We start from the raw sequence: 25012 nt of genomic DNA on the forward strand, positions 1-25012 counted from the left end.
GGAAACAAGTGGCTTCAGAATGTTAGAGCACCTCCCAAGTCCCTGGGGAAATCTCCTTGTCAGAGTTACACTTGCTTATGGTGTCCTGTGCCAAGTGAAAGCAAATGCGGTTCGGAAGCTGCCCGGAGGCTGACTCCGGGGATTCCTTCTCCGTCGCAGCTGTGAGGGAGCCTTGTCTTTCCTGACCACAACCAAAGAGGCGATTTTGAATCTCTTAAAACTGCCATACCAGTGTATATCACAACCCTCACAAGATACGTTGAATAAAGTAGAAAACTTTAAGTGTCTCCTTTAGGATAGAAATAGGGTATAAAAAAAATAAATTAAAAAATTCAAGTGCCCGAATAAGTGCTACATTACACTGGCTGCATTATAAGGTTAGAAAACTTCATTACCGCTTTACGTACCACATCTTGTATTTAGATTTTATTTATCTTTTTTTTCCCTAAAGAAAAAACAATCATTTGATGAGTTCTTGTGTCAGAGGTGATGAGCAGAGAGCAAGTGTAAAACCGGGAATCGTGGTGCTGGTTAGTCTAAGACCATCTCCGTCACTGTGCAGATCATCTTTACTCATTTTACTTCACTTTTTGGAATCACCTTCTCACTTGGAAAAACTCCCGTGTCAGTTGGATTTGCTAGTAAAACAATTATTTTTCTTACCTAGAACATCAGTGATGTTTTCAAGATGATAAAAAAAATTTGCCCATGGCATTTAAACAGTTGCTTGTTCTCGTAACTCATGGCTCACGGTCTCGTATTTGTCACAATTGGAGAACTGTGTTTTCTTTGTGCAAATTCTCATTGCTTTGGTGACGCAGGGACACTTGTCCTTACTGGATGGAGTATGATAGTAGTTTTTTGCATTCTCTCCCTAAATCTGGAGTCCTGTGTTATGTTTCCTGTTAACTTAAAAAATAGGAATATTGTTATTTACCTAAATATCTAACCTCACACCAGTGGTGCATATCAAATTGGTCCAAATAGGAATTCCAATATTAAATGAAAGAGTAATTTCACAACCCACTTTTCCAAAAATTTGGATTGATGGTTCAATTATACCAGGGACATTAGCTGTTTTAATTGAATCAATCATTGCTTTCTTCAATAAAATTTTCCATTCCATCTGCTCTTTTGGTTTATTGTTCTTCAGTGTTTCATTTGCTTTCTTTCCCAAAAATATATGATTTTGGCTTTTGTCATTGAAAACCCTTACTGGTTTTGCTACCTCATGCTGGAGAGGAAGGCTTGTGACTGTTTTATAGTCACTGGTTTCATGGTTGTATGAGTGCTTAATGCCACGTTGCAGGGGTGTGGAGACCTAATGAATTGTGTACATAAAAGGCTTAGTCTACACTGAGTGCAGGGTTAGTGTTCGCAGCCCATGTCATCAGTATCATAATTAATCCATTACAATCATCCTCTATTAATCAGTGTTTTCCTTCTAACGTCTCCAGGAGAGGAAATGTAGTAGTCTAAATGCAAATCTTTGCCAAACTTTCAGTCAATTCAAAACCTTTAAAGCTTTGCTGTCAATAGGACTGTGTGCCTTCTATCCCTAATTCTGCTCCTCCTGACCCAGGACGCGGTCTCCACAGCTGATGATCCATGGGACACTGGATTCTTGGTCCCATGGCTCTGTGTGTTCTCGGAGTTCTGGGGACTTCAGCACTGTTTTAGGGGCTTTGGGTCCCACCTCTTCATAGCATTGCTGAGATGAGATCTGTGGGTTCACCCTCATTCTTGACTGTATGGTGCATTTTTTCTAGAACCAACACACGCCACCGTGGCAGCACTACTTTGAACACGTGCTGGGGCAGCGTGTGCTTGTCAGTTCTTGGGTTTAAATTTTCTGTTCTAATTTCTATAATGGGGTATATTGACAGATACACTCCATGTAAACAGAAGCTCTGTGGGGTTTTCAGCAACTTCTAAGAGCATAAATATTCCTGAAGCAGCTAATCTTCCTCCCAACAAGTGAGGAGCAAGCCGGCAAGTCCTGGGTGCCTGTGGCGGCCAAGCTGTGCAGCCCAGGCTGCTCACCGAGGAACAAGGAGAAAATTTTAAAAACCTACTTCAATGCTGTCTTTCACAGAATCTCAGAAATGAACGTTTTAATATCTAAAGAGGGGTGTTTTTTTAAAATAAATTTTTTATTTTTTTCCTTTTTCAGTTTTATCAGGTAGAATTTTTACAGTTCAACTTCACATACACATATTGCATATAAATACATGTATAGAGCATACTGCATTTTTTAGTTTACATATATGTACTAATTATTGTTTCATAAGAACAGATTAGAGCTTTAGATTTTTAAAATTAGTTACCAGAGGAATAAGGACATCTACAAAAGAATAAACAGAATATGGTAATCCAATCACAAAGGACAGTCAGATGTGCTTGCATATATTCAAGAAATCAAAACAATATTTAGTTCATTTGTGGTCTTATTATTATTGCTATTAATTTTAGATTCCCCATAAATGAAGTCATATGGCATTTTTCTTTCTCTTTCCACCCCACTTCACTTAGAATGACAGTCTTCAGGTCCATCCATGTTGCTGCAAATGGCATCTTTTATGACTGAGTAGTATTCCATTGTATATATGTATCACCTCGTCTTTATCCATTCATGTGCTGATGGACATTTGTGTTGTTTACATGTTCCTTGTTCTATGTCCCTTCTGGCAACAATTACGGATTTTAAATATTTTCCACCTTAAAATCCTTCCTGAAGGAGATGTGGTAACTGGAATCAAAAACAGTTACAGCACCGGGTTGTTTGTGATGGCCTTGGGGGCTTGGTAGAAAGGTTGGCAGAAAGGATTTCAGATTCTGATCAAATGAGTCCTCCTCTTGTAGCCCTGCTGACCGCCTCTCTCACGGCCTGCCCTACAAGTCTGACCAGTCCCTTCTGTGAATCCTATTGTATTGTGCACAAATTTTGTCCAATTGGTGTCATACAGTAGGGACCTTAAGTGAGGCACCCAAGCTCCTGTGTTGGTTTCTTCCATCAGCCCTTACTTCCTTGGGAGCCAGGATTGTCTCATTGCCCCAAGGATCCCTAATGCCTAGTGAGATGCATGATAAAGCTGGTACTTAATGAGCACATGGGTCAAATGAAAAACCTGATCAAAAAAAGGCCCTCATTTTTCAGACATGCCTACTTGAGCACATAGGGTAAAATGACATGTCTTCTTGGATTTGCTGTCAAATACTTCAACAAAGGACAAATAAAAGAACAAAGGTCTGAATAAAGGAAATATGGAAAAGTTTGTGAATTCCTTTATCTGGGTGATGGGCTTATTGTACTATACTTACTCATGTATACTTAAGTTAGTTTATAATTTTACTGTCATTAGCTGAATAGCAAGTATTAATGCGTATTAATTGAAATCCTTAGAACAGAACAAACTTACCCCACACAAAATCCTTAATATCCTAGTAGTTTGTCTTTCAGAAATCTTTTCCCACAAAGACAGGAAAAAAGGGAAAGGCAGATCCGTGCAGTATTTCCACGTTGTCAAAAGACCAAAGGCCGATACAAAAGAAGAGATTGTAAAAAAGATAAAGAGGCTGAAATCAATGTCCGGAAAACCTAGCTAACAATCCTAAATGGTCCAACTTAACTAACCTCAGCACTGCTGCATCAAGAATGGGGCAAATAGCACCTAGTGGATTTTTTTTTAATAAATAAATAATAATCCAGTTCCTACCACAGGCAATTATGAGAAGACTGAGTATAATTTCTAACACCAACTATTGTACAAATCATAATTTCTACTTGATTCAAACTGCTTCTTCTATAAAATTTGAATCTTTTTATTCTTAAGACAGATTTGTGGCCTATGACCTAGTGATAAAATTTTCAACTGGCTTGAATTAAAAAAGGTTCAAGATAGTGAAAGTTTATTACATCAAGTATTCCTTTTTGGGAAACCCATGTGCCTTGTCACTCTCTTTCATAAGATTTCCTGTGGAAAATTCAATCCTTCATTCAGGAAAAGGCTGAGCAATATATCTCATGGGAAAACCTTCATAAACTGCAACACAAGAAAATGAAAATGACAGTGAGCAGCCCGTGAAGCCAGCAGACACACAGCGCACGGCTGTGTTCCCGCCTCGAATTTCTTTAACCAGCAGGGAAAATGTGCATTTCAAGAAATAGACATAAACAATTTTCAGGACCTGAGCACACAATTTCCCTTTCAGGGTTTAGTGGGCTTCCATTTAATTCTATGAGAAATGTTTAAAACAACAGAACAACAGCTGAGATAGGGTTTAAAGTAACTTTTATGTCTTAGTGAAAATAAAGCCAACTGATAGTTATCATTTTTACTTTATTTGATCTCACTCTCTTACTTTACCTCCCCAACCTCCTCCAAAAAATGATTGTGAACATCCCCTCCTGTGTCAGAAGGCTAAGTAGAAAGTACCAATCAAATGGAGGTGTGCTTTGTTGTTTTATTTTTCAAAACAAACAAGTTTCATTCATGTGATTTAATAATTTACATCAGAAACAAAGTCTACTCAATAAATGGTAGCCAACACATGTCATCATAGCTGCTCATCAGGTTTGGCCCCACGTTACACACTTTTACATGGACATGTGCCTTGTGCTGTCATGGGAAATGGTGAGTGGGGACAGGGCCTCTGCTCTCACAGGGCACACAGCCTGGTGGGGGAGGTGGTGTTCAATCATTGCCCTTTTTTTTTAATATACTTACAAATTATGGGAAATGCTATTTAAAAAGAACAAAATGAGTCAATGAAAGTGAAAAATACAAGGACAGTATTTAGGCTGAGGGAAGACAGGGAACCTCTTTGAAGGGCTGACACACCACTGAGACCCAAAGGACAACTCCGGTGCTGCAGGTGAAGGGCAGGGACACATTGATAAGGGGCTGATATCCAGAATATACCAAAATCTCTTTAAACTCAACAAGAAGGATGAACAACCTGATTAAAAAATGAGCAAAATTCCTGACAAAGATCTCATCAAACAAAAAATCTAGATGCCAAAGAAGTCTATGGAAAGATGCTCCACAGCATCTGTCATCAAGGGGATGCAGACTGAAACAGCGAGGTACCACTGCACACCTGTCAGAACTGCCAAAACGCAGAAAACTGACAGCACCAAATGCTGGTGAGGATGTGGAGCATAAGGAATTCTCATGCATTGCTGGTGGGAATGTAAAATGGCCCAGATACTTTGGAAGACGGTTTGGCAATTTTTTACAAAACTAAACGTACTCCTAACACATGATCCGGCAACTGTGCTCCTTGGTGTTTACTCGACGAAATGGAAACTTATGTCCACACACAAAACTGCATACAGATGTTAATAGCAGCTTTATTCATAATCACCAGAACTCAGAAGCAACTAAGCTGTTCTTCAGTAGGTGAATGGATTAACTGTGGTCCAGCCAGAAAATGGACTATTATTTGGTGCTAAAATGAAATGAGTTATCAAGGCATGGAAAGACATGGAGGAACCTTAAATGCATATTACTAAGGGAAAGAAGCCAATCTGGGAAGGTTCCGCAACTGTCTGATTCCAACTGTATGGTGTTCTGGGAAAGGGAAAACCACAGAGACTAAAAGATCAGTGGCTGTCAGAGGCTAGAGGGGAAGGAGCAATGAATGAGGTGCAGCACGGAGCATTTTAAGGTCACTAAGACAGACTACTCTGTATGATGCTGTGACGGTGGATACATGTCATTGCACATCTGTCCAAACCCACAGAGTGCACACCACCAAGTGTAAATCCTAGTGTCAAGTCTGGGCTCTGGGTGATGATGACGTGTCAGTGCAGGTTCACCCATTGTCGCAAATGCATGCTCTGGTGCAGGCGTCAATAGTGAGGAGGCTGTGGGGACAAACTGCAGTTCATACACTGAATCCAGCCCCAGACACTGCTGTTAATAAAGCTCTGTGGGTGTGTGGAATGTCCAGATGCTCTGGCGTCTGAACAGCAGAGCTGAGCAGCTGCACCAGAGATCAGGAGGTTTGCAGACCCTGAAATACTTACTCCCAAGCCCTTGACAGAAAAAGTCTGCTGAGCCCTATTCTAAACGAATCAGAATTCACCCTGATGAGACAGGACAGCAGGGCCCATACCAGGCATGGTTAATGGGACTGAAGCAATGTTTTAGTTCCAACACCTTTGCTGAAGTCCTGCAGATCCAGCGACAGACTGTAGCCAGGAAGTGTCTGCAGAAGGAGTCGGTAGCAGGCCTTCCAGCCAGGCTCCGGGATGCCGGGGGCCACGCGCTGCACGGGGGCCACCCACTTGAAGAAGGCTGACTTGCGGTGGAAGCCGATCAACTCATAGAGCTCGGAGAGGATGCTCACTGCTGAATTCTCTCCTAGGAATGCTGAAGCACAGGGAGAAAAGCAACAAGCATCTGAACGAAACATGTAATGGAAAAAAGACCCGTAAAAAATTTTCCCTTAAAACAGAGACCCAACGACACAGGAAGGAAGAGGAAGGCTGACTTCATGCACTGATGGGACCGGATGCAGAAATGCAGGGAAGCAGCGCTGTGCGGATGCTCCAGACCCCCTCTGGGCCCCACCTTTCCGTGTTCCGCCTCTCCTTTTATTAGAAAGGTCCGTATTCCCTGAAACAGAGGAATCTGCTACCTAAACATGGGACACAGAGAAGGGAAAGAGGAAGAGGACGGGAAAGTAAAGGAACAACAGTTCATCTACACCCTAGGGTTTGGGCGGGACTTTCACCAAACACACAACCTCTCAAAGCACAGAGCACACAGTGAGAGGCTGACAGAGTGACTGCGACTTCTGCTCCTTAAACACCAGCTACCTGCCAGCACACGCTGTGCCCGTTACTGAATCATTACAATCATTTCAGAAACTATTACTACCCCGGCTCACAGGGAAGGAAATCTGAATCTCGGGGAGGATTTATTATCATCCTGGACAAATTCTCATGGCCCAGAAGTGTCAGAGCCTCCGGCAGACCCTGGACTAAAATGCTCCTCATCACCACGGGCCCTGAGCCTCAGGCTGAGGCCACGTTAGGTCTGCACCGGCCCAGAGCACGAGTCTGTGGGACAGGGAGTGGTCCCATTTGAAGTGCCAGGCCAAGGCCCTCAGGAACATATGTAATGAAACCAAATACCCAAACTCATTTCCAACGCACTTCCCTGTCCGGTAGGACTGCTCAGCACATCTGGCTTATCACCTGTGCACAGGCTGTGCAAGGGGCCCAGACAGTGACGTGACGTCCCCATGGAAGTGGCTCAGAGACCGCTTCATCACAGGACAGACTCTCCCGGCTTCCAACGTTAACTCTCCATTCCATTTCCAACTGGAAAGTAAGTTTAGACTTGTTTTCCTCTCCAGAAACAAAGACAGTGGTAACATCAGCGGGAAACTCAAGACTGAGGAAGAGTCTCCTGGACATTTGGAAGGATAGGCTGGGGAGGGAACAGAGATAGGGATCAGAAAGACCCGTGTTCCAGTCCAAAGTCTGCACATCACTCGCTTTGACAGTTTCCTTATTAATACAGGTGATAAAATCTAATTATGATAGTGTTGAAAACTAAAAGAAATAACGTATGCCACTAGCATAGGTGTAAAATCCTCCATGAGTGTTCCAGAAATGGCCGTGACCATGGTTAGATACTGTCTGCCAAGTCTTGTGTGCTAAGCTCACATCAGCCAGCCAGAGATGTGCCAGAGAATGCCTCAACAGCCAGCAGCCTTCTCCAACTTGGAAACTCACAGTGTCTGAAGAACAGGCAGTGGTGGATGCTTTGGGACACTGTGGAGGTAGCACTCCAGTGATGACTTTAAAAAGCTGGGGAGAATTTAGGGGACCATACAGTTCAAATAAAGTAAACTCATTCCATGTCTACAAATATTCATCTGTAGCCATGATGATTCAGAGAGGAAATACATATTCAAACGTACATCATTTTCCCACATAAGTGCATCAAAACAATTTGGAAAGAATGTAACTTTCTTCTCTAGATCACACAGTGGGGATTACAAGGTTTGTACTGACAGCACTATGTGTAAATCATCTGCAAACGTAACTGGGTCCATTATCATTCATCATCATTTGAAGGGAAGGATGGAAAAGAACAAAGCCAAGCTAATACTCTCCGGTATTTTGTTGGGTTACGATGTCACAGAGGAGACGGACAGCTCAACAAGGAACCACTCTGCCGAGATCACGGAGCCGGGGAACGGGATGGGCGGCAAGATGTATGGCGCAGCAGTAGCTGTGCCCGCCCTTCTAGGCAGGTACCCAGTCACTTCGACAAGGTGTCAAAAGTGTATGCCCACGTCCTCATCACCTGTCATGCATTAAAGAGAAATGGAAACCTATTAACAGCCAATAACCTCGGTGGGTACACCGTCCAAAGAGCAAAGTCACAGTTTGACAACTGGCCATCCCGGTTCCCTGGGCTTCATTCTTGGAGAACCTTAAAAACCACTCCTCTGTCCTCAAGAAGTGCTGCCTACTTGTCCTATCTTTGGCTCAGGGATACAGCACGTTCACGTGGACTTTAATGTCTGCACAGATTTGACTGTCTTTCTCCAGGTTCACTTGTCCATTCTGAAGAGGCCTGAGTTAAGTCCAAACTCCATAAGATCAATTCCCTCCAGTGACAACTCAACGAGCCTGCAATTACAAACCAACTGAACAGGACTGTCCTCAGCTAAAAATGTCATCCGCCCTTCACTGCTTTCTTAATCTCCTGTCCTGGCTAATTGGAACAGACTAACACCACCCTCCACCAAGTTCCCCAACTATGTCAAATAGAAAGTAAGGTCCATAAAAGAGGTGACAACTCCATAGTCACCTCTGAATTCCTAGCATATATTAATGTCAATAAATAGAACTATGATTATGGCTTCTTTCCTTTAAAACCTTTCTGGTTATTTAAATGAGACCATGGAAGGGAGGTGTTTGGGTCCAGTATCTTGATCCAGAAGACTCTGGAGACATTTTTCGGAATGGCTGCCCACTGATTCATTCAAAACACAACTTCTCTTTCCGGGAGGAGCTGTGATTTTCTGCCAGGAGTTTGTTGTCACTCTCATGCCAGAACAGATTTAAACTAAATACTTACATTGGATATGTTATTTTCCCCCGCTTCCAAAAAAATTGACTTTCCTTACTTCCTTGCCTTGAGGAATGCTTTTTTACTTTTCTTTCTAATTCACCCTTTTATAAAGCAGGATTCTCAGGATGTGCTTGGCCTTACATAAGAACAGCCATCCAAATCCAAGTGTGAGAGGTCTGGGGCTCACCTCCTGCCCTCCTGTCAAGGCAACTGAAACTCAGTTCTGGAGCCAACTGGCCCCCAGTGCTTCTAAGGCTTGTGTATCTCCCAGAATCCCTGCTTTCTGGTTGACTTGGCTTCTGAGGATTTCCCCTCACTTTCTTGACAATTAGCTGTGCAGCTTGAAAGATGAGGAAGGAAGGTCTTATTTCTTAATCAGCATTTTAAGGAACTTATGTAATGAAGGTTTTCAAGAGTTTCTAGAACCCTCCATTGCCGAGACAGAAAACACACTAGATATATTCTAAATCTAGCTATCATGTGCATTTTTTATTTGCTTTTGTTTTCTTAACTGCTAACAGACATTTTTGAATTAAAAAATAAAATAAGGCCCCAAATAGGATAGAACATTGAAGAGGAAACAAAATTAAAGGGCAAAGACAGAAAAATGATAAGTACTCTACAAAGTTAATAGAAAAAATACACTATGGATCACATCAGCAGTTCTCAGTAACAGCTAATTGAAACCTGACCATGAGGTAAAATGTCTCTCCTGTCAGGAGACGGCCAACAGAAAACAGAATTAAATCAACAAACTAAAATTCTAAGTCTGGCGAGTAGAGAATTCTTCCAGCTAAATGTGTTTTCTTCTGGAAAAGAGGGAGACTCACAAGATCTTTTCTGTGGAGCCTGAGCCCAGGTGAGGATGGTGAATTGAGCTCTGTAAGTACCCAATTAGCAAAGTGAGTGATGAATAAAGAGACGTGAGCTTTGATGACAGAGATGATACTACTATTCACTTGTCCTGTAAGTATGTCTTCACGTTCAATGATCAATACCTTGGCGTACTCAGGGATTGAGATTATAGGAAAATGCACAGCCCGGGCCTAGACCTCCTCTGTGATTGTGGCACTGCACTTAGATGTTTCAAGGGCACCACCAACTCCACCCTCTGCCTCTCCCAGCTCAGTCCCATCACTCACAGATGTGACTGGACCCCTCCTTCAGGGCCCAATTTCCTCAGTCAACGAGTCACACCACCCACACCTCACCTACAAAGTTCTCACTGGCACTCCCTCAGCAATGACTGTGTGCTGGGGACCACGCTGCACATTGTGCACACGTTATCTCACTGGATCTCCACAAAAGTCCTGGGAAGTCGGTATATCACTGCTTCAAGTAATAAGATAAATTGTTTCACTTCCTTTAGTGCGTCATCCAAAGTGACACGGCTACTGAGCCACAAACCTGGGACTGAAAACCATTTGAAAATTGAACACTGCTACACCTCACAGCCACCCTACTCTGACTTATCACATCACCTCCTGCCGAGCCTTCTAAATGTTTCTAAGCATTCTTCAAGACAAAAGTGATCTACGAGAGCACCCCTCTCCCCTACTTAAATTCTGACAATGACGTTCCACTTCCCTTAGGAGAAAGCCCCACCGGGCCTGAGCACAGCCCAACGGCCCGGCATCCGCGTTCCCTGCGCGGCCGCGCGGCCTCACCCACCACTCAGTGCTACACTTGCCGTGTCCAGGACAGGGATGCTGACTCCGTACAACCCGGGGCTCGTCTTACTCAAACAATGATCAACCTCTTCAGTGCTGACTCTCAGAAAAATGTTTTCTCTGGATGAATCAGTATCTTTTTCCTTACAACTTCCCATCATTGATAATGAGATACCCCCAAAAGAGAGAAAACCTAATACTCAGACTCCTTATCTGTAAAGTGTGAATAACAAGGAAATATGAGAGGTTTTAAGCGAAATAATATTCATGTGAGGCTGAGGGACAATTCCCAACATACAGTAAGCACTCAATATGTGCTTACTTAATATTAATAAAATAGATTCCATTCCAGCAACCTTAAATCAATGCTTTATGGCTTTGTCCAAAAGACTACCGACAAACTATTGGACGAACCCCTTTGAGCAGATCCACCCAAGAGTACTGGGATAGGTAAGACTTGACTCCAGTTACAGCTGCAGCCAACCAGCACTACGGGGCGGGGGCAGTTTGCTCAAACTCTTACATGTTGTTTGAGCATTTAGTTGTAGTTATTGAATAAAGACAGGTATTATATAGTCAAAGCTCCTGAAACATAAATCTTCAAAGATTGATGCAAATTAGTTTCAAGTACAACACTCTCACTAGAAATTATTTGAAAATTATAGTCTTAGCTCCTCCACACATCGAAAGGGCATTTTCTTAATGTATCTGACTATATACACTGAAAGGATTGTTTAAAAGAAATTAAGATGAAGCCATAATGAATAAGCTTTCAGTATAATCTGCACAAAGCCCCACCCAAGGGTCTCACTTCTCACTTCCACATAAGTGTTCAGGTAGCTTAACCTGGGTCTTGGTTTCTTATGACACGGGGGTGGGAAGAATTGTGGATAGATTTATGTAGCAAATATAAATCTAGGGTATTTGCTGTGTAGGAATCCTAGAAATAAATAAATTGATATATAGTCCCACCCTTAGGAAGCTCAGCCTTTCCAATTACAACAGCATTAAAAATAAAATGAGAGATACATTTAACAAAATTTTACAAGATTTGCACATTGAACATTTTGAAGTATCACCAAAAAAAAAATTAAAAGATCTACATATATGGAAGGCATCCCATGTTCATGGAATGGTAGACAATATTGTTAAAAATGTTAAGACTCCTGAAAGTGATCTACAAATTTAATGGAATCCCTATCAAAATTCCAGCTGACTTCTTTGCAAAAATTGAAGAACTGATGCCAAAATTCATATGGAAGTGCAAGGGACCCAGGTCAGCCAAAACAATCTTGAAAAAGAAGAGCAAAGTTGGAGGACTCACTCAATGGTTACTACAAATCTATAGTACTCAAGTCATTATGGTACTGGCATAAGTTTGGATGCATAAATCTATGAGAAACAATAAAAAATCCAGGGGGGAAAATTACATTTACAGTCATTTTTCCAGAAATGTGCCAACAAAACTCCATTGAAAGAATAGTCTATTCAACAAATGGTGCAGAGACACCTGGGTATCTGAAGGCAAAAGAATGTATCTGGAATCTGGACCCCCGTATTTTATATAACAAATAAAATATTAATTCAAAATGGATCACAGACGGAAACGTAAAAACTAAATGTATAAACATTCTAAAAGAAGACATAGTTTAAATCTTTGTGGTTCAAGGATATGCTATGGCTTCCTAGATACAATACCAAGAGCACAAGTGAAAAAAAAGAAAGATAAAATTGACTTCATCAAAATTAAAACCATTTGTTACAAAGGACATCATCAAGAAAGTGAAATGAAGGGGAAGGGTGTAGCTCAAGTGATAGAGTGCGTGCTTATCAAGAAAAATAAAATGAATAAATCTAATTACCTCCCCTAGAAAGAAATTGTTTTAATGTTTAAAAAAACTAAAGTGAAACGACAATCTGCAGAATAGGAGAAAAATTTTGCAAAGCATATATCTAATAAGAGACTAGTATCCAGGATATAAAACAAATGCTTACAACTGACCAATACAAAGAAAATCGACCCAATTTTTAAATATGCCAAGTATTTAAATAGATACACAATTGGCCAATAAGCATATGAAAAGATGCTCAGCATCACTAGCGAAATCAACATCAAAATGAGATCTGATTTTACACTCACTAGGATGGTTATAATCAAAACATGGACAATAACAAGTGTCGGTCAGGAGGCAGAGAAATGGGAACCCTCAATATGCAGCCATTGGAAAGGGGCAATGGTGCAGCTTCTTTGGAAAAGCCTGGTGTTTCCTCAAAAGGTTAGAATTATATGGCACAGCAATTCCACTCCTACATATAGAGTCATCCCTCAGTCTCCTCGGGGGGTTTGTTTCAGGAAACACCCACCCTGGATACCATAATCCAAGGATGTTCGAGTCCCTTTACAATCAGCCATCTGGATCCATGAAGTGGAAACTACAGAAATGGCGGGCCAACTGTACAGCCAACAGAATGAAAATATATTCTCACAAAAACTTGCACATCAATATTCATGGCAGTATCATTCAGAGTAGCCAAAGGTTACAAACAATATCCATCCATCAATGAACGGATAAACAAAATTACCAAGAATAGTCCCACAAACTTTTGGTCATTGAATCTTTGACAAAGGAGGTGAGAACATACAATGGAGTAGACAGCCTCTTCAGAAAATGGTGTAGGGAAAAGTGGACAGCTGAAGGTAAATCAATGAAGTTAGGCCACTCTCTCACAGCATACACAAAAATAAATTTAAAATGGCTTAAAGAATTAAACATGTAGACAGACACTATAAACCTCTTAGAAGAAAACATAGGCAAAACATCTGACATACATCTCAACAATGTTTTCCTAGAGCAGTCTACTCAAGCAATAGAAATACAAGCAAAATAATACAAGTAGGATCTAATTAAACTTACAAGCTTTTGCACAGAAAAGGAAAGAAAAAGCAAAACAAAAAGACAATATATGGAATCAGAGAAAATAGTTGCAATAAATGAAACTGACAAGGGCTTAATTCCCAGAATATGTAAACAGCTTTTACACTTAATAAGAAAGAAAAACAAATAATTCAATTCAAAAATGGGCAGAAGTCCTAAAGAAACTTTTCTCCAATGAAGACATACAAATGGCCAATAGGCACATGAAAAAAATGCTCAATATCATTATCAGAGAAATGCAAATCAAAACTGCAATCAAGACTCACCTCTCACCAGTCCGAATAGCCATCATTCAGAAGTTCACAGACAGTAAATCCTGGAGAGGCTACGGAGAATTGGGAACCCTCCTGCACTGTGGTGGGAATGCAGTTTGGTGGAGCCATTGTGGAAAACTGTATAGAGGTTCCTCAAAAGACAAAATATTGACTTCCCATATGACCCAGCAATCCCACTCCTGGACATATATCCAGAAGGAACCCTAACTCAAAAAGACACTTTTACCCCAATGTTCACAGCAGCACTATTTACAATAGCAAGACATGGAAACAACCTAAATGTCCACTGAAAGATGACTGGATAAAGAGACTGTAGTATATTTCTCCAATAGACTACTATTCAGCCATAAAATAATAATAAAGTAATGCCATTTGCAGAAACATGAATGGACCTGGAGAATGTCATTCAAAGAAAAGTAAGCCAGAAAGAGAAAGAAAAATACCATATGAGATCGCTCACATGTAGAATCTTAAAAAAAAAAATAAAAAAACAAAGACACAAAAAGATAAACTTATCTACAGAACAGAAACAGACACAGAGACATAGAAACCAAACTATGGTTACCAGAGGGGAGAGGGTGTGGGAAGGAATATATTGATAGTTCAAGATTTGCAGATACTGAGTATGTATAGAATAAACCGCAAGTTTATACTGTATAGCACAGGAGAATATATTTAATATCTTATAGTAACTTATGTTTAAAAGAATATGAAAATGAATACAGGTATGTTCCTATTTGAATTGTTGTGCTGTACACAAGAAAATGACACAACATTATAAACTGACTAGACTTCAATGAAAGTATTTTTAAATAGACCAAAAATGAAAAAAAAGAAAAAGGATATTATGAAACCAAAAGAATAAAGTACTGACTCAGGCTACATTATGGATGAACCTTGAAACTTTATGCTAAAATAAGCCAGACACAAAAGGACAAATAGTGCCCTTTAAGGTGAACTGTATCTAAGCGTTTACTGTACTACTTCTGTAAATTTTCCGGAGGTTTGAAGTCTATCAATATCAAAATAAAATGTATTATTCATTAAAATCATAAAACGCTTCCTCACAGGAGGGCTTTAATTATTAAATGCAGAAATGCATGTAAAGCTCCTGGAAAAACACTATGCACGTCCACACACAGACACTGCTGTCACTGCCGCTCAGAGGGTGGCGCCAGCGCTGATGAGGGCTGCCTCCACTCGCTGCCCTGCAGACAGGAGTGAGGGCCTGGGCTCTGACAGGCAGGGTGAGCGTGACCCTGGGTCAGACACAGCCATGCCCCAGACTCTGCGTTACCCAACTTTCTTATACAAACTGCAACATGTAATGTAAGGCTACAGGGATGTATCTTACATCACAGGGATTACAGCCAATGTTTACAGTAACTATAAATGGAGCATCTATTGTACACCTGAAACATATCATAATTCAAATCAGCTATATCTTTGCAAAAAATTAAAAAATAATTTAAAAATGTTATCATTTTAATATTCAATTCGGTATTTAAGTAACTACTAAACAGCTTAGAATGTATAAAAGCATTTAAGTGTGCTGTTTGTTTACATATTTATTTACTTTCAGCCTCCTGCTAAAAGAGAAATTAAACAATTTTTTTAAACACACCTTAACAACCATAACAACAAAAAGGCAAAACTGAAAGTGAAGAGAAATTGGAGATTCAATACTTAAATGAAACCAGGAGGAGGTAAAGTCATAAAAATGGATTCCCTGGAGTCAGGGCAAGTGTTAAAGGCCGACTAGAAATTCAGCTGTAAGATTCTTGGCAGCTAAAGCAAAAAGAAAAGATCATGGGGGGGTGGTAGAGGGTGTGCTTAGCATGCACGGGGTCCCGGGTTCAAGCCCCAGGGCCTCCACTAACAGATAAATACACCTAATTACCTACCCCCCCAAAAGAGTCCCAAAGAAAAGAAAAAGAGAAATTTCTTTCCAAAAAAACCTGATATTAAATTTGGATTAAATACTTAAAAAAAAAAAAAAAGAAATATAGAAAAGATGAATGACACTGTGAAGGAAAAGCCCAGCTGGGCTAACGAGCTAAGTCACAAATCTAAGTGTGATAAGTGTCGGTTTACTGATCTAAGTATTGCTGGGCTAACTCGTAAATCTGAAGTTTAGTGTCAGTTGAATGGGCTAATAAGCTAACTCGTAAATCCAAGGTCAACAATTGTCAGTAAAGTGATCTGTTCCAAATTCATAAGCTTCAGTGTACTGATTCCTTGCTTTTTGTTGTTTGAGCCTTATTGGCTAATAGCCCCTTACTTGTAATTAACCCTATAGAACCTCATGTGCAGGTCTTGGAGGTGCTCAGAGCTTCGGAACAGAAGCCCCTCTGAGCCCGCCGGCGTAATAAATCTCAGTGCATGTTTCTTGGCTGGCCTGTTGTTTCTGTAACAACACAAGCGATAATGTCCTTGAGATAAATCTGTGATGGCTGCTGGCAGGTCCCCATGTCTCACGTGGCAAAATCTGAAACATCTTTCTCACCAATCAGAGTCATCATAAGCACACTCCACACTTCCTGCTGTTAAATGCAGGAGCACAGGCAGGGCCCGGCCTTTGCTCTCTCTGTGTCATCACAGTGAGACAGGATGGAAGGGGCAGAGCACAGCCATTCAAGGAAGGCCACAGCAATTAACATCAAAATGGTGAAGGATTCAACCCCCAGTAGGCCTTGAGGCTCAGGATGAAGAGATTTAACTTCTAGCAGAGCTTGAGCTTCATTATACACCCATTGTAATAGTAACATGGTGAATAACATGCCCCAAGGTACCATGGCAGTCCCAAGGCTAGCCACAAAATGTCAAAGGGTGGGAAATGGCCAACTCCCTGGGAATCCCAGCCCCTTGCCCTTAGGCTGGTCCTTCTACATATTAGCAAATGAAACCACCAAGCCCAAGAAAATGAGCAACACAGCGCCACCTCGCGGTCACCCCTCTCTCTCCCTCTTCGGAGAAAGCCCACACTCTGTGGAGTGTGTACCTACTTTTAATCTGAGCACCCAAACCCCACACCTCGTGGCCTTTCTCTTGCCTTTCAATGTGTCTCTGTGAATAAATCTACCTTTCCTCAACACTGACTTGCTCTTGAATACTTTACTGCACAAAGCCAAGGAACAAAATCTGGTGGGACACTTCCCAGGGGCTCAACCAAAGCCTGGGACACAGCCCTTCTCATGCCTCACATTTTATTCCTTGTATCAACAGGACTGGGTTGTGAAGGGAGCTCTGAGGCCCCAGCTAAAGGACAGATGCTGCCCCCAGGGCTCGAATTGGCGGGCAGCCTCTTCCCCAGCAGGGGCCTTGGGGTCTGCACGGTTCTGTGTTTCTCTGTTGTGCTGACTCCACAGCCACAGAGCGTTCTCCCTAGGCCTGTCCCCACAAAACCCTTCTCTCCAAAATACAAGCACATCATGTCACAATCCTCTTGTTCAACCAGGAAATGCTTAACCCACTTTTTCCCTCCACAGTAAAGTACCTAACTGTCCTCCCTCCCATCCCAACACTTCTTTCTTTGTGAGAACTCTGCACTCCCCACACACCATCCTGAACGCAGGTGCCTTGCTGGCTGGGACGGAGATGTTTCAGTCTCACACAGCCTGCATCCTTTCACTTTCCCCTTGTTACCATAAAAAAGTCTTTCCTGAGTCACCCACAAATCTGATTCTGAACTTCATAAATTGCTGAGGTTGCAGTCACTGTGTGCATACCTCCCAGGTTTTGACTAAGTTTCCTTCACGAGATCTTCATTAAGGAGCTTCATGAGGAAGTTGAAAGAGAATATTCTTACATCTGAGCGGAGGAGCCTGCAAAAAATTTAAATGGCTTTGAAGAGAGAGTTAACCAGGGAGAGGTCGCAGGTCCTAGTCAACAGTGTCGTGAGGCAAAATGTTCTTCAAAGGCTCAGAGTGGCTTCTGAATGCGGAGACGGCAGGGAGGAGGTGACACGCAGTGAGTGGGGTGAGTGACACAGGGTACGCTCCCCCAGCTGGGGAAGAATTGGATTTTGTTCTAGTTTTCCAAACAAATTCTTACTACCTTTTTCTCCTATTATCACATACCATTTCCTACGAATTAAGAATATCAATGTCAGTCATTTGGGACACTTGGGAGAAGCAACACGATGCCATTCACAGGGCTGGGACATGACAGCCACACCAGTCTAGGTTGAAAGACCAGTGGGGGTATTTCCATGGTGATCACGGGCATGCAGCAAACTGCTCAGCTTCAATGACCTCATCTCAAAGGTGGGGCAATAAAACTACCAAGAAAAGTGCGTGATGATTATGGAAGACATCTGTTTACTAGGTAAGTGCCCGTGACAGTTGCAGCTTAATGGGGAATGAGTATGATTAACAAGGCCCAGTCTACCTGGCCACACACTCCCTGCCTTCCTGCCTTGGTGCAGCAGCAGAGTTTGTTTAGCTGAGATGAACGCCCCCAGAGCAGCCCCGACGGGAAAGCTCGCAGCTCTGCATTGCGAGGCGTGTTCCTTTCCTTCTCAGTGCTGATCACAGTTTGCTGTCATCTGTTTTTATGATTATCCCTTTTGTAACTTCCTCTCCTCCGGAGTTTTTGCTCAAGCAGTGCAGAGCCAGGTGTGTCTTGCGGCCTGCCCGATACTCTGGGCTGGGAAACAGCCGACCCCACATCTGGTTCTGGTGCTGAATGGAGAGGGCAGAAGGCCCTGGGGCCCATGCTGAACAGAGGCCCCTGCACCCAAAATTATGGTCTGACTTTGGGCAAATTACACAGTCTTCTTTACCCTGAGATTCCTCATCTGTCCATGAAAATAACTTCCCATGGCACACAGAGTTACCAAGATTAAAGGGAATCACCATATTCACAACCTATTCAAGGGGCTACCAGTGCATCCTCAACAGACACATGCTGCCTTTACGGCTCTGACACATGCCAAGCGGGGCGGCCGCACACAGTGAACACTGCTAAGTGCCAGTGTGTTAAGTGCTTCATGTGTGCTACAATACTCTTTAGAACTTACAACAATCCCAGGAAGAAACCAATATTATCATGCCCATTTCACAGATTCACCAACAGGTTAAGAGAGGTTGCATTCTAGTCCAAGGCCATATGGTGAGGAAATGCCAATTTAAACCGGAATCTGGGCCCAGGCCTAGTCTCCATCTCTCTCCCATCCACCTGACCATTTGCCTATGAATTCCACCTGTCCAATACACAAGTTTGCAGCCGGCCAGCTCTTAAATGCAATGTGTGCCACCATTTGTCAATGTTGGTTAATTACCATAAACTGTTCTCAGAAACCACTACAGAAAAGAAAGGTGGACTTAAGGAATTCTGCATTGCCTTCTCCTGTATTGTGCAGAAACCCTTCCCTACACCACCAAATCCAAATGTATGCTTCCTCCATGTTTATGTTTGCACACGGCTTATTAAAGAAGAATGTACCTGCAGTAATTCCATCTCAGTTGCTTTCCAAGTTTGCAGATTATCCATAATCAGTCTGTGAATGAAAATACTACAATGTGAATGAAAATACTGCAACCATGTCAGTAAACAAAGAGTGCTGAAACCAAGTCATTAGCGGCTGCCGCCAACTCCCAGCGAGGACAGGCCTGCAGCCCAGCAGCTGCAGCAACTCACAATGGTGCCCTGTGAGCAGACTCAGAATAAGAAAGGACAGGATACTGGCCCTAGGTAGGTAGGTGCTTGTTTAAAGAATGTATTCAGGGAGTCCAAAATATTTGCTTCCTCCCATACATAGAAAAGCACTAAATTCTTGAACTTGAGATACCTGGCTTTCTTTAGATAAGAAGCAATCTTTTACTGTTCCAACAACCTGGTCTTTGTTGTAAAGCTCCTATATATCCTAGCTCCTCCTCAACCTCTTGGGAGCAGTCCCTCAGAGAGATCTGAGAGGCTGTCATCACGGCTCGAGTCGTCCCGCCAAGTAAAACATAACTCTTAACCTTTAGGCTGCACATGTATTTCAGTCAACAGTTTTGGACACCATGAAGGGACCCAGAGCAGACTTTCTCCACCTGAACTCTCCGAGTATCTGGAGCCTTGGTACCATAAGTGGCCCTTTGTGCCCATCTGCCTCCTCGGGGAGTCCAGATGAATTTGGGTGAGTCTCTCTTGGTTCTCGGAAATCACATATTGTTTGATGATCCTGAGTTTTATTTGGCGGTGTTTCCAGGTAACTGGCCCTCCAGTTGAAAGATACTGGGGTGAATTACCCACACAGTGGAGACATACTGGGTGGGGCCTGGTTGAAAGATAACGGAAAATACCCACCTTGCGGAGACGTCCGATGTGGGGCTGGTGGAAACATACCAGGAAAATACTCACCCAGTGGAGACGTCCCGAGTGTGTCCAAGTTGAAGGACACTGGGTTCAGGGCTGAGTGGTTAGGTAAGATGTTGGTCTAATGTTTTCCTCAATTTGGTTACCTCCATTGAATTTTTCAGGATAAAAGTAAAACTCTTATGAGTAATCTTTCAACTCCAAAAATGGGACCCTCCTCCTGGCTGGTAACAGCTTTCTCTGGTGACAGAGAATCTTGCAGGAGTGGTTGAGGCAAAGACTTCATGCCATAGAGTTGTCCCTGAGGGAAATCTTACTAGCAAATTTATTGTGAGAACCCGACCTTACAATGTGGAATAGAACTTTCAAAAAAAATAAAAAACAGAAAAAAAAAGAAAAAATGACAGATTGCCAGCCTCCAACTATTACCCCAGCCAGGTTTATGTAAGTACAAAACTTACAGCATTAATTGGGAATTAGAAAAAAAAAAAAACTCACTATGAAAGTAACTAACCAGGCCTGATAAAAACATTTTTTGGAATTCTGAACTTATACAAACAAAATTCCCGTTAGGGGGAACTTGGATTTCTCTTCCTGTGTCCTTGAAATGTAAACGTTTTATCTTTCTCTGGGTGTTTTAAGTGTGTGTATGTAAGTAAATATAAGTTTACTTTTTTTTTAAAGGAAACCTTGGACTCTGCCATACAAAAGGTTCAAGTATTGTGTACGTATGGTGGCCACGCAAATAAATTGGGATTCTAAGCAATTCTTTGTACCAATTGTCAGATATTTTGCCATCTTAAACTTTGTTTCATCAGCCTGGACCACAAAGGCCTTTAGCTTTTGAAGAGTAAACCTTTGAATTTTATTTAGGCAACACCCCCACTCTCATGTGGAAGAGCCTCTTCATCTTATTGATTTAAAATCACTATATATATATTATATATATATTATATAATAATAATATATATATTATTATATATATATATATATATATAAAATGATGGCCATATGATGGATCCTTTAATTTGGAAAAACTTTTAAATTGGTGAAAGTTGAAAGAGATCTCATTATAAACAGCTGTTTTATTGGTATCTATTAAAATCAATTTTAAAGGTAGAAAAATATATCTAATGTTTAAGCTAAGAACTTAGTGAAAAAAATAAAACTGGTTTGAAAAGCTACATTTGTGTTTTTCCTTTCCGATAAATGGTTCTAGGGATGCTAATAAAAACTTAGAATAATTAATGTTAATTAGGTTGAATAACTGGAAAAAGGATTGTTAAAAGGTCGAAAAAAAAAGATAAGGGGCTTAACCCAAGTGGATAAATATTTTTATATGGTTATTTTGAATGAGATAAATAAAATGGACATTTTTGGATTTAGGTACAAGGTTTTGATACTACACTACATAAAGTAAAAATAAAGGGCCAAAGAGATCACCTACTGCCCCCCAACATTAAAGTTCAAACAAGTCCGTTTTATTTGCCGCAGTTTAAAATATATGTATATATAGACTGAAATACTTGATCAATGATTGGGACAACAGACCAATTAATCAAATTAAAAATTGAGAAGGGTCTAAGCTCTTTGGCTGAAACTTGGGCATCCTAGAGACTTTTCTATAAAATTAGATACAATGCACACACACAAAAAAAAGGCTTCTGGCACTCCTTCTATAAATAAGAATTATTGATTAAAACATAAATATAAAAATTAAAGGTATAAGATTTAATAAAATTGAGATAAAAGTTTGTAAAATTGGTATATTTAAATGGTCTTTATATAAAAGTTTTGCTTAATTATGTTGTGGGATAGATATGTTTCAATGGAAAAACGCTTCCCCTTCTTGGTTTTATAAGTCTGGGCACAAATCTGTCCCTCAGAAAATATTAATTGAACAAAGTAAAAGAAACCAACAGAGTTACATAAGCCGTCCAGTATAACGTAAAACTAAAAACTAATATTCAGTGGCTAATAAAAAAATATAATAAGAGGTTTACCCTGGGTTTAACTTATAACTCAAGGAAAAGAGACCTTACTAAATGCCTTATGCAAGCTTTGGAAAACATGATAAATTAAACCTTAAGGTTTTAAAAGATGGAATTCTTTGTTTACAGCTCTTCTCACTGATAAAAAAAAAATGCCAATTAAGGAGAGAAAATTGGGTCTGGGTGACAGAGCAGTTCTCTGGGGAATTGGAAGATTGTGTCTTTGTCTTGCAGGTCAGAAATGGAAATACAGCAAACAGTGACCTAGGACTGAGCCTAATTAGCTCAACGAAATAAAACTTAAGGCCAAGAAATTTTTGGCATTTTAGAACTCAGAACTCTGACGTGTCCTTCAGACTTTGTCAAGAAATCTTAAATGTCTGTTTCATAAATAGCAAGCCTTAGTGATTTGAGCAAGCAAATTCACTTTACTCCAACTATTATTATACCTATCTTATAAGTAAGTTTTAAAGTGAAGCTATGAGATCTCTAGCTTTTGTCTGTTTATAAGACTGTGTACACATTATTGATGTGAGATATTTCTACTGCTAAAAAAAAATCAAAGTCAAAGAGATCTGCTTAATTGACGTAAAACATAAGAGCTTGAAAATTAAGTATTTTTAAAATAAAAACTGAACAAATTGACTTTCAGCGTCACGTGAACTGGAAAATATTCAATATTAAGATAATATTTGATATTGTTTAATTTAAGAATGTTCTAATTAATATAGACATCTTTAAAGTCATCAATATTAAGTATAATGCTTTTACTGTACCTAGGTTTAATGAAAGTCAAATAAGATCCTGTTATATCTGTTGCAGAATTGTCAAGAAAAAAACAGTAATGTGGTATGGTAAAATTTTAAGTAAATTAAATGCAAATGAGATGAGAGCTTTGGGTAAATTTTTAAAATATATTTTTAAAATGTATGCTTAAGATAATCTCTAAATGTTTGGTATCTTTAAATTCTAGAGTTGTGCTAAATTAAGTCAAATGATAGGATTTTATTAAATAGCTATGCCATTTTCAGATAAAATAAGATTGAAATATGAATTACTTAACATGTAACTTCCTCTTACAGAGAAAATAAAGGTGTTTAGAAATACTAATAAATGGATGATGCCACACTGAAATAGTCTCTATTATTAAGGGAATGATCTCAGTATCCTAGGAAAGTAAGATAAATGTGTAAAGGAAGTTATAAGAATGGAATTATATTTTGTTAATGAAAAATAGTGAATTTCTCCTGAAGCTGGTTACTTCTGAATGGAAGAGAAAATAAGGGACACACTAATATGAGTATAGAAAGCTATGGAAGGCTTGTGGAAGAGGAACCCTGAGGAAAGAGTTTCATACGTGGTCGGAATTGGCTAAATTTAGAATCAACTTGGGCAAAGTAAATGAATCTTAGAAGTAAGCAGGTACAAGACTAGATTTGGTTTTCTCGCTGTTAAGAGGAAAAAATTTTCTTAAAATGTTAATCCAACAGATTGTAAAACTTCTTATACCACTTAACTGATCTGTTCTGCCATTACCTTTGACGCATTTTCTTGTTAATGAATTAGTACTACGTTACAGTGATCTATATGTTTATCTGACCAAGTGTTCTGAAATCTTTTAACAAGCTCCCCAAATATCAATTTCTAATTAAAGTTCTTTTAATCTCCAGTTAAGTTTGGGATGCTACAGAGGGCCCCTGAAACATCCCAAAGAGAGATTTTAATCTAGTAAATTTCATTTGGCATGTTAAATAACACGGTATTGTCAAATGAATAATAAATCTTCTAAGGTTATATTGTATGAGAAAATATTATTAATATAGATATTGTAGAAATTATATGGACTCCCTAAAATTCTGGTATATCTGAAATGTTACCAGTGATAATTCTGGGTATAGTGACCAGGTTTCTTTATCGATTATAGTGTAACGGTGTTTAACCATGATTTTAAATCTTTTGTCATTTATAGACAGTTAATGGTTGTCTTCTGATGGTTTTGCAAAATGCTTGCTCTTCAAGGAGATTTACTGATTTCTAATAAATTTCAAACTATAGCAGTGAACTAAACTGGGTAAGAAATTTTAAATTTCCAATGAAAACTGTGATTAAAACAGTTACATGGGACTGAGTAAACTGGTGAATATGGTTATAATTTTTGATTTTGTTTAAAATACTACTGGCTTTTAACCTTTTTCCCAGACATAAAGAATCTCTTCTCTTTAAGCTAGCTATGATTCAAAGCAATTTGATAAATTATACCTATGTAATCAGACTTGGAACAGTTATATTTTCTCTCTATCTGATCCCTCAATACACTAAAAACTCTTAGGTCCCCAGTGGCTCTATCAGACAAATGAGGAAGATCATCTCCTAACAGATATAGGAATCTCAAGGTATTTTAAGGATTTTAAAGAGAAAAGAATTTACCTAAATCTGTAAGGCAGAAATCCATGACAAGCCCTTGACGGGGCTTTCCTGGCCTTAGCAAACCTTATTAACATTCTACACTGAGACTCCTAATTAAAAGTTCCAACACAGCCAATTTAAAAAAGCCTATATGATCAAATAATCAGACAACTTGTAAAGCAATTAATCTTGACATGGCTTTATTCGAGAAAAATGAGGGTAACTTTAGAGAGAAAAAAGATTATATTTTAGTGGATATTAAATTCTAGCTTTGTTAATTGACGTCCGTATTTACTAACACACTTCCCAATCATTCCTTGCTGTTATGTC

At 40.1% G+C, this 25012-nt stretch overlaps 1 protein-coding gene across 1 annotated transcript in view; it reads right to left on the reverse strand.

The window, feature by feature from the left end:
• Positions 1–5329: 5329 nt before the first annotated feature.
• Positions 5330–25012, reverse strand: part of LOC135322413 (trafficking protein particle complex subunit 9-like) — a 55853-nt gene continuing 36170 nt past the window's right edge. The window contains exon 8 of the mRNA XM_064491166.1: positions 5330–6377. Coding sequence (XP_064347236.1) covers positions 6130–6377 — 248 coding nt within the window. The 3' untranslated portion in view covers positions 5330–6129. The remainder of the gene's footprint in view (positions 6378–25012) is intronic.

The sequence above is a fragment of the Camelus dromedarius genome, chromosome 11 (genome assembly GCF_036321535.1).
Source record: "Camelus dromedarius isolate mCamDro1 chromosome 11, mCamDro1.pat, whole genome shotgun sequence".
Classification (NCBI taxonomy): domain Eukaryota; kingdom Metazoa; phylum Chordata; class Mammalia; order Artiodactyla; family Camelidae; genus Camelus; species Camelus dromedarius.